The following is a 10,781-nucleotide window of genomic DNA, read 5'->3' as shown; positions in this document are numbered from 1 at the left end:
AAAGGCAGATAGGCCTAGAGAGAGAGAGAGAGAGAGAGAGAGAGAGAGAAATAGAGAGATAGAGTGAGTGTGTGAGTATGTGTGTGTGTGGGTGTGTGCCTGTGTGTGAACCTGTGTGAGAGGGGGTGGGAGAGAACACAGGTTGACAATGATAAATCATTGAGCATATCTGTTGCTCTCAACAAACTTTCTCATTGGCAACCTAACACAACTGTGTCCCAGAAGGGGAACAGACACTCAAAAGCATTTGCACCGGTGAACTATATGTTCGTTTTTTTTTTAAGCCCGAATATCCTAAACAAAAATAAGTGAATCTAATAAAATCGAAGAGGAGACAATCTAACGAAGGGATATACCCGGTTTCTTTCTCTCTATTTGTCTATCGCCTTCTCTCTTTATTTATCACCAAATACTTGAAAAAAACAGAATGGATCCAATAGTGGAGGTCGTCGCCTTGCTGCTTGGGTTTATAGGATGGGTGATGGTGGGGATAGCTATACCCAACCGTTACTGGAAGGTTTCCACCGTTGATGGGAGCGTCATCACTACCTCCACCATCTATGAGAACCTATGGATGTCCTGTGCCACGGACTCTACAGGTGTCCACAACTGCCACGAGTTCCCCTCTCTGCTCGCCCTGAATGGTACGGACATCCTAGAGAAGGATAATATTTTTGATGTGAAAAAATTGTGTTAAGGAATAAATGGATTTACTGCCTGTGGTGATATTGTTCGGTTGTCAAGGCACATATGTTACACTTTTTCTTAGTAATGTTTTGTTCGTGACTGAGAGGTCAAAAGGTTCAAATATTATCATCCCAGAACGACATCAATAAACAATTCATTTAGGTTGAATCATTGAAATCAGTCAAATCAGACCCTTTTTTTAGAGTTTTTAGAGTTTTTTTCTTCTCGAATAAACACAAAACAGAAGGATAGTTCCATTTCAATAGATCGTATTCTTAAATATCATCATAATTATTGGATATTATTTGGCTATACAATGTGTAGAACTCAATATGTTTCTTTACAAATCACATTTGAAACAAATGTAATAATCCTCCTATTTGTTATTACAGTATATATAAAAAAAAAACATGTTATAGGCCAATTAATTTTGTTTGTGAAAGTGACAATTTGTGTTTATTCATATGCTCTGTCTCGCAGGATATATCCAAGCGTCTCGAGCACTAATGATTGCTGCGATTATTTTCGGATCTATCGGGCTCCTTGCAACCCTGATCGGGATGCAGTGTTCTAAAGCAGCTGGAGAGAACATGGTTCTAAAGGGTAGAATAGCTGGTGTTGGAGGTGTCCTATTCTTGCTTCAGGGTAAAGGGATATTCTTGTCTTTAACTGTTTATAGTCATAACTGCCACCTCTTAAGGATCTTGAGCACAATTAACTTAAATAATCTCTCTCTGTCTCTCTCTCTCTCTCTCTCTCTCTCTCACACACACACACACACACACACACACACACACACACACACACACACACACACACACACACACACACACACACACACACACAAAAACACAAAAACACATACTATATCTCTCTCTCAGGCCTGTGTACAATGATCTCAGTCTCTTGGTATGCTTTCAACATCACCCAGGACTTTTTTAATCCATTATATCCCGGGATAAAGTAAGTGAGAAGGAAATTACCACCCAATCCAATTACTACAATTAGGCTACTGGCACACTGCTGTCCTCTGCTGTCTGTTAGACAGAAGAGCAGTCACCAAACCAACATGTAATGCCTATTGTTTATGAACTTGACAAAATGAAGGACCTACTGTGTTTTGCAGGTATGAGATTGGAGAGGGCCTCTACATTGGCTGGTGCTCTGCTGTTCTTGCTACCGTTGGGGGATCTTGTTTGACATGTGCCTGCAAACTGGGCACGTCTGAGAAACAGTGAGTTCAGTGGATACTGTGTGTGTCTGTGTCTGTCTGTGTCTGTCTGTGTGTGTTACAATCCTTAATGCATGTGGGTTGGTGATTGGTGGTTTTATTTTATCTATGTTTGCCCTCCTCACCCACTCTTCCTCTCATCTTCTTCCTCAGATCTTACCCCTACCAGCCCAGGGGCACAGTGTACTCTGGCAATGCACCATCGCAGAGTCAGGCTGCCACTTCCTATGGCCGGAACGCCTACGTTTGAACAGAGTTAGAGAGCACACCAATGAACCATGGGGATCACCTGTATCCACCATGTCCAATGCCTGCAAACCAGACTCCAGTGCTATACTATGTAGGATTGTGTATTTCATATTTGGATCAATCACCTCATATTGAAGATATTATGGCTGTTAATTTGGTTGTGGTGCACTGTGCAAACATGTCGCCTGTAAAATAACGTGCAATAGCTGAGGTGTCTAATGACTGATGCCTGCATTATATACCATTTTTTATTTTCATAATGATATAGGCTCATGTTTGCATGAAAAGGGATGATTTGATGAAACGTCTAGATCTAGGGGAATGTACAAACCAGCAGATTAAGACTGTTGATTCTCAAGTACTGATGTTATGGAGATGTTTTGTATTGTTTGTACAGTTTTATAATGTCTGAGATGGGTGTGGCTGTCTTATGCCATTCTGAATGTTTGTTTTAGTTCTTTAGTTTCGTTTACAATTCCACCCAATAAAAATATTCTTTAAATACTCAAATTCCTATTTTGTTTGTATCTAATAACCTAACGTAGCAAGCTTCTAGTGAGGAATGAACATGATCAACCATATGTTTATTATTATTACAGACAATAGACATAGTGTTTGGCCCACAGATAACACTGAGGGATAGGCATATCAATAATATTCCTTTGTGAATATTATGGTATGACCAGTGACGGCGTAATGTGCCATATATGGACATGGGAGTATAGTCTACGAGCTAAAATAGTTCATCCAATGAGACCGCCCCACGTTGGTAGGCAACAACGATGTGTGCCGCTAGAACCGGCCACTCACCGCACAGAAATATAGGGCATTTGAATCCGTGAAGGAGGGGGTAAAAACCAGACCGGGTGAAGTTTCACTTTAGAAAGCACCTAAATTGACAGCTGGCGAAGTTATTCAATGTCATGCCACGTAGAGAAAACTAAAATAATTTATTAGATCCATGCAAAATTGCAATTTGGCTGTCTAAACAACGTTGTCCTACGCGAGTAAATTATAGGAACCTTCCATTAGCTCTCCAAGGTGTCACTCGGAACTATTTCTTAACCGGACCACTAAAACATATAGCCTCAAAACGATGAAGACGTTATGAAGAAAATTACCGTTTAAATGATATCGTACGTAGTTTGCAATTCAATTATATCAGAGACGTGAAATATACAACTCCAGGAGAAGTGTGAAGTATATAAGTATGGAGTCGGGGCGACGGAAAGGTCTCAGCGGGGTCCTGTCCTCCTTGTCACTGCTCTGTGTCATTCTGGACCTCCAGTTGGACGGTAAGACCAGACAGATAGATAGCAATGTGTTTTTGCCCGAATAGTTCAGTCTGCATAGAGCTGTTGATTTAAAAAATAACGGTAACTAAGTATTCGGTTAGTTCCTTAGCTAGGTATGCTACGACCGATTGTACAGGATAATCAGGTAGTTTTCTGTGTGCCCTTACTTGTTAACCACTGTAGACTAGCTAGGCTATCGAAACCCTTTGGCTGTTGGTTTACTTTTTTACATACTCCCTTTACAAACAAGTCCTATGATTTACATCTAGAGGGATGGAATGTATGTCTACTGTTAAAATGACACAACATTCATGAACATAGCTACTCTGTCTCCTTCATTTAGGTCAGTTCCTATGTGGCTATGTGAGCAATTGCCTATGGGGGCTTCCAAGAGGCTCACACTAAGTGTTTTGTTTCAGGTGTCTTGGGGGCAACTCATGTGGAGATTGAGCAGCACTTGGAGATGGGCCGTAAACTGTTGGCTGCCGGTCAACTGGCGGAGGCCCTGTCCCACTACCACTCTGCAGTGGGTAAGGTTACCAACCAGACACACACATCATTATAGCTCCAACGTCACTGCCCATGTAGCCTGTTTGTCTGTCTCCCTCTCTCTGTCTGTACTCTGTTTGTAATAAGTCGAGCTGCTTCCACATAAAAGTCCCTTCAAGTGATGGGTTATTTCTTATCTCTCTCTCCCTTATTCTTTCAGGTCAACACATTGAGTGAACTACACATTCTCAGTAAAATGTGGCCATGTACACCTAATAAATAAGTCACATGAAAGTAGAAATCTATTGTGTTCTCCTACTTATCTACTGTATTTGACCCTTTCCCTTCCCTCAGAGGGTGACTCTAAGAACTACCTGACTTACTACAAGCGGGCAGCTGTGTTCCTGGCTATGGGAAAGTCCAAGTCTGCCCTGCCGGATCTGACCAGAGCCATCCAGCTCAAACCTGACTTTCTCGCTGTGAGTGGACACAGACAGTTGTTGACAACATCGCTGTCATCATGATAAATCACGGTTATGAACAACAATTGTGTGAAATTGTTATTAACTCTTAGATTAAAAAAACTATCTGTATCTTTCTCTATCTCCGTCCCTCTCTCCTCCATATCCCCTCTTCCCTCTCTCGGCCTCCATGTTTCCAGGCCAGACTGCAGAGAGGGAATATCTTCTTGAAGCAGGGTAACACCCAGGAGGCCCGGGAGGACTTTGAGGCTGTGGTAAGTCTAGATGCATAAAAATATAGCTACTATTTTACTACTACCATACTATTAATTATATTTCTATGTCTAGTTACACCTTATCCATCTGTCAACCAAAATCTCACTGCTCCCCCCCACCCCCCCCAATACACTCATCATATACTGTCTCATATTGCAATTATGTGGTGTGGGCGAGGTTAAGGGAATCTGAAGGATTAGATACACTTGATATGTGTTGTGTTCTATTATGTATTTATGGTCCTGATATGAGTCATCTATTATATATTTATAATTACAGTTTCTTCAGAAACCTTACCTTTTTTAATTTCCTCAGCTGCAGCGATCCCCTGACCAGGACGAGGCGCGGAACCAGCTGATGAGGGCCAACGAGCTTGAGGAGCTGCAGGAGGAGGCCCACGCGGCCCACCACAGAGGAGACTACAGCACCACCATCACTGTGCTAGACCGCGTCGTAGAGGTAGGGAGTAGCTCCACCACAGGGCCTAGTCATGGAGGCAGGGGTTACCTCTGCCACAGGGCCTAGACATTGAGAACTCTATTTCACCTAGCCTCTTAAACTTGATCCTCAATACCTTCATCAATCTGTGGTGCACTATACTTCAACAGACTTGGCATCAAATCATAAATTCACACCACTGAACTCCCTACCTACCTACCTCCCACCCTTCTCTCTTTTCAGCTCTCCCCCTGGGACCCTGAGTCTCGGGAGCTCCGGGCTGAATGCTACATTCGTCTGGGAGACCCTCGGAAGGCCATCCAGGACCTGACCCCCACCACCCGGCTGAGGAACGACAACCGAGGTGCCTTCCTCAAGCTCAGCACCCTGCACTATGACCTGGGGGAGCACCAGGAGTCACTAGGGTATGCGCACTAGAATATTGTATTAGTAATAGGGCGGAGTGATTTTAAACAAACAACCACATTTACCAAGCAAATACATGTAAATTAAGAGGTTGTGAGCTTCAGAGCAACATTGGTTTGTGTTTTTGTATCTGTGGTTGATTTAAAGAATGCTCACTCTTTCAAACATACTAACACTTTTTTTTTTTGACAGGCAAAAATCTCAAACCGCTTTGCAATGTGTAAATCTGTCTCTTTCCTCTCCCTCTGCAGTCATGTCAGGGAGTGTCTGAAGCTGGATCAGGATGACAAGGAGTGTTTATCCCGTTACAAACAGGTGAAGAAGCTCAGCAAGCAGCTGGACTCTGCCGAGGAGCACATCCAGGAGGAAAGGTCAGTACCACTGCATCTAGCTAGTTTGGCAGTCTAGTCCCTGTGGTGGTTTCTCTTATGTTTTCCTTGACACTAAAGACAAATGCAGTTGCCCATCAGACAAATCGGAAGTATTTTTTTTGGGGGGGGGGTTGCCCAGAAATGATGAACACTGGCCCGAAAATGTAAATTAGCTATTTACACGCAGAAGTGCCATATGTTGCCTGCCTTTCACCAACACAAAGGGGAGTACTCAAAGATCAGTACTGGAATTCTTTGTATTTTTGTTGTTATCAGTAAAAATAAATCATATTGGAGAAGACTCAACTTGCCCGTCTGCCATAAATGCCCTAAATTGTTTATCATTCACTTAAACAATGGGGAGGAACCAGAAAGATACAGTATGTTTTAGGCTACTGGAATTCTATGCAGTTTGGTTGTTTTCGCTTTTTTTATCACCTGCCTAATGAGGCAACCTCAGAGCAGGTTCAACTTGAGCGACGGCTCAATTCATATACCCCAAGCAATAGGGCAACCCTCAAGGTCAATCCCTGCCTACCTACAGTGGGGCAAAAAAGTATGTAGTTAGCCACCAATTGTGCAAGTTCTCCCACTTAAAAAGATGAGAGGCCTGTAATTTATCATAGGTACACTTCAACTATGACAGACAAAATGAGGGAAGAAAATCACATTGTAGGATTTTAATGAATTTATTTGCAAATTATGGTGGAAAATAAGTATGTGGTCTTATATGGTAGCACATCTCTATGTGGTAGTCCCTCCCTGTGGGCAATGTTTCAGTCCCTATGGGAGTTTTATATTTCAGTTCCTGTGTTCCCTCAACAGGTTTATATTTGAGGTTTCTTTGACAGTTTTAATCACAACCTATTTGTATCCACTTTGGTTCATATTTAGATATGACTATTGTATGGTGGTTCTATTTAACTCTTGTCCTAAAAATGAATATTATTAAATGTTTGTCTTCAGGTATCAGGATGCCATAGACAAGTATGAGTCAGTGATGAGGACAGAGCCTAATGTCCTCTACTACACCAATAAGGCCAAGGAGAGAATCTGCTTCTGCCTGGTCAAGGTGGGTCCCATCACATAGATGCGTTTAACCCATGGAGTGGGCCATATCTAGATTAGCATGACCTGTCCCTCTACTGAAGTCAATTGTTAGTGTATCGGAAATTCTCAATTACTTTTACAACTGCGGATTTCCCATAACTTTAAAAATGATATTACTAATTAAGTAATTACAAATAGAATGGGGAAACAATGATGATGCTTAAGTGTTGCTCCATTTCTCTCCACCAGAACAAGATGCCTGCTATGGCAATAGACATTTGCTCAGAGGCCCACCAGAGAGACCCACGCAACATCAACATCCTCCGAGACAGAGCTGAGGCCTTCATCCTCAACCAGGACTATGAGAAAGGTACTTTCACCATCCTATTACTGTAGCAAAGAGAATGATGACACGTGGTGATAAGACTTTGTGCCGCATTTGTGTCCCCTCCGTCAAGTACTCAGAACACCGGCTGTCAAACTTGCCATGTAAACAAACCCGGTGTTTTGTAGCCAGAACCAGTCTAACGCCGCCCTGATTACGGCACATCCAAATCCCAGCGGGATCATTGTACCAGCTTTGTCAAGTATCCATTTTGATCTTTCTCTCTCTGCCTTTTTTCCCCGCTTACCTTGCCCTCCCTTCTCTCTAGCGGTGGAGGACTACCAGGAAGCGAGGGAGTTTGACACGGAGAACAATGAGATCAGGGAAGGTCTGGAGCGAGCCCAGAAACTGCTCAAGCTCTCCCGGAAGAGGGACTATTACAAGATCCTTGGTGTCAATAGGTATGACTGACATAGAGAAGGGAGCTCTGTTCAAATACTTCTTCGAAGCATAATGCCTTCCTTCCTTGGAATAATCTACAGTGTATTTATGATCTATAAGCAATTGGACAAGTGACAAGTTGATTCTATTTGATGACATTCTATTTTCACCATATGTGATCACCTCATGGTAATGCATTTGGTCCTTGTATTCAAACAATATTCTACATTACCAACATGTTTTTTTTTCTTCCAGGAGTGCCAACAAACAGGAAATAATCAAGGCGTACAGAAAACTGGCCCAACAGTGGCATCCTGACAACTTCAGAGAGGAGTCGGAAAAGAAGGAGGCAGAGAAGAGGTTTATCGACATCGCCTCTGCTAAAGAGGTGCTCACCGACCCAGGTAATGAACTGTATATGTACCTGATAATGTTGCTCAAGCTGGTAGATAAGATCACTACTAACTAAACCCTCCCATACTGGAAAATCTGACTATTTAGGAAGCTGTAAAATATTTGCAGTATGATAACGTCCTGTCGGACCACTTTACTGTAATCTACATGTGTTGAAAACGTAGCTGGATACTTGTTGTGCATTATTCATGTCTCCCTACCCCGAACCGTTAGAAATGCGCCAGAAGTTTGACTCTGGTGAGGACCCCCTGGACCCAGAGAGTCAACAGGGAGGCGGTCAGGGTGGCCAGGGATGGCCCTTCCACTTCAACCCCTTCGAGTCTGGCGGCAACTACCACTTCAAGTTCCACCACTAGTGAGGATGAGACAAGAAACATGGGGGTGGGGGGGCTGACTGACAGAACCAGGAAGGATTTACAATTGGAGGATTTTAGGGCTTATGACAACCCGTGGAGTAACTGGTGGACGTACCCAGGGGTTGGATTTGGGGGATTCAGGTTGGATGTGGGGTGTTGTGGGTAATGTAGTGAGACAATGGGGATGTGAATGACACTGTCAAAGGCATTGGACTACTACTGTACCGCGAGGGGTTGAGTTGTACAGAGTTAAACTTTCCTACCACAAATTCTACATGGATGAAACTAAGTGACAATGTTGTCGGCTGTTGACTCGAGTGGTCGAAGACGCGCAAATAAAGTCCTGCATTGGTGCGCTGTTCAGTCCTCCCAACTTGGCCCAGGCTGTTGATCCTGTCATTGCATCCCTCCATGTTATTTTTTTGTGATGTCTGCTGCTGCTTTTACTTTTGCTTGGTATTTCTTCCATTTTTCGTCTATTCAACGTAGCTCTTTTGGTTTTTGCTTGACTAGCCTGGATGCTGGACTGTTTCTCCATATATTTAAAGGCCCAGTGCAGTCAAATGTAATTTTCCTCTGCTTTATATATATATATTCTCTCAGGATGGATTAATATTTTGAAAATGGTATAAGAGCTCTTTGACATTTCAGCCTGTTTTGGTGGGATGGAGTTTTGGCCTGCCTGGTGAATTAGTTTAATTGACCAATAAGAAAGTTACAAACCCCTCTGCCAATAAAAGCTAGACCACTCCCAGACAGTCCTAGCAAAAGTATTGCCTGAGAAAACAATTTGAAATGAAACCAATCTACAGTAAGGTACTTCATTATTACCCAAAAAGGATTTGATATTGAGATAAAAATGCTGTATTGGACCTTTTTTAATAATACTTAAATAAGCTCAAGTTGGATAAAAGCAGATTCAGACTGGCACCCAAGCTGATTTATTTTCAGAGCTTTCAGAATGTTTTAGAAGAGTGTCGTTTTCTTCTTCACTAAACAATGTCTGTTTTTGTTATTTTTATCTGCAAAGCTTTGAATGTTCTCCACAGAATATACTCTTGACCTAACTTAATTGACACAAGTGTTATGGAATAGTTGGTGACCTACACCTTCCTGGTTGTGTACCCGGTCAAAAGGGTGAGTGGATAAAGCATGTCTGTCTACTTCCTGAAAGAGCCTGTTCTCGCTGCCCTTTGAAAACATGTTTTATTTGCCGGTCTTTTTAATAACTAATCCTCCTGTGTTCCCCAGTCCAAAGCAACTGAAGGGACTCCCTGCAATGACAAACAAATGACTTGCGTCATTTTAGTGTATCAAACAAATTATGGACTACAACCAAATGATGGATTGTCAATATCATCCTGTCAAGTCCACTGTTAACATAATTTGAGTTCTAAGGATGCAGTATAGCTGTAACTGAAAGCTTTTTATGTCACCGACTGCTCAACTACGTGATCATTTTAATGTTTCTAGGGGGTTTTCTCGTTGCCAACCAGAATTAACTAAAATGCTCAAACTATTAAAATATGGAAACAAACAACCCTGTTCTCTGGTTCTTTCACTGTTATAAATTCATGGTTCAGGTATAATTTCAGTACTATACTGATGGCATACCATCTTTAGCTCATGTTTGAGTTGTCTTTTGTGCAAATCATCTTCCAGTAGCATGCAGGTCTGTCTAGTTCCAAGAAAATGTTCATGTCTGCTTGAACTATTTGACACACTTATACACTGAGTATACCAAACACATTACCAGAAAAGAATAGCCAACTTTTGCAATCCTGTAAGCTCGGGGCCCTGAGTCTGAACCCCGCCCTGGTGAAGGTAGGAAACAACGCCACTTTGCTGCTCAACACAGGGGCCCCAAAAGGGTGAGTGCTCAGCCCCCTGTTGTACTCCCTGTTCACTCATGACTGCGTGGCCACACACGCCTCCAATATAATCAAGTCTGCAGACGATACAACAGTAGTAGGCCTGATTACCAATAATGACAAAACAGCCTACAGGGAGGAGGTGAAGCCTTTGGCGGAGTGGTGCCAGGAAAATAACGTCAACAAAACTATGGAGCTGCTCGTGGACTTCAGGAAATAGCAACGGCACCTCTTCAACCTCAGGAAGATGAAGAAATATGGCTTGGCCCCTGACACCCTCAAACTTTTACAGATGCACAATTGAGAGCATCCGGTCAGGCTGTATCACCGCTTGGTACGGCAACTGTGCCACCCGCAACCGCAAGGCTCACCAGAGGGTGGTCAACCCAAAGCATCACCGG

At 42.7% G+C, this 10,781-nt stretch overlaps 2 protein-coding genes across 2 annotated transcripts; both read left to right on the top strand.

Moving 5' to 3' along the window:
• cldn15a (claudin 15a) lies at window positions 1-2,677 on the top strand. The gene is made up of 5 exons (XM_021577995.3): window positions 1-644; window positions 1,168-1,332; window positions 1,569-1,650; window positions 1,814-1,921; window positions 2,072-2,677. Exons 1-5 carry the CDS (start codon window positions 428-430, stop codon window positions 2,166-2,168), a joined length of 669 nt encoding a protein of 222 aa, XP_021433670.1. The 5' UTR covers window positions 1-427; the 3' UTR covers window positions 2,169-2,677.
• Window positions 2,678-2,900: 223 nt separating this feature from the next.
• dnajc3b (DnaJ heat shock protein family (Hsp40) member C3b) lies at window positions 2,901-10,046 on the top strand. The gene is made up of 12 exons (XM_021577994.3): window positions 2,901-3,462; window positions 3,882-3,992; window positions 4,306-4,430; window positions 4,613-4,687; window positions 5,004-5,147; window positions 5,370-5,551; window positions 5,804-5,923; window positions 6,890-6,995; window positions 7,223-7,343; window positions 7,627-7,759; window positions 7,995-8,143; window positions 8,367-10,046. Exons 1-12 carry the CDS (start codon window positions 3,378-3,380, stop codon window positions 8,507-8,509), a joined length of 1,494 nt encoding a protein of 497 aa, XP_021433669.3. The 5' UTR covers window positions 2,901-3,377; the 3' UTR covers window positions 8,510-10,046.
• The last annotated feature ends 735 nt before the right edge of the window (window positions 10,047-10,781 follow it).

This window comes from Oncorhynchus mykiss, chromosome 21 (assembly GCF_057628025.1).
Source record: "Oncorhynchus mykiss isolate SJ-2025 chromosome 21, ASM5762802v1, whole genome shotgun sequence".
NCBI lineage: Eukaryota > Metazoa > Chordata > Actinopteri > Salmoniformes > Salmonidae > Oncorhynchus > Oncorhynchus mykiss.
Note: the sequence above shows the minus strand (reverse complement) of the source record. Positions and strands in the feature narration are given on the sequence as shown.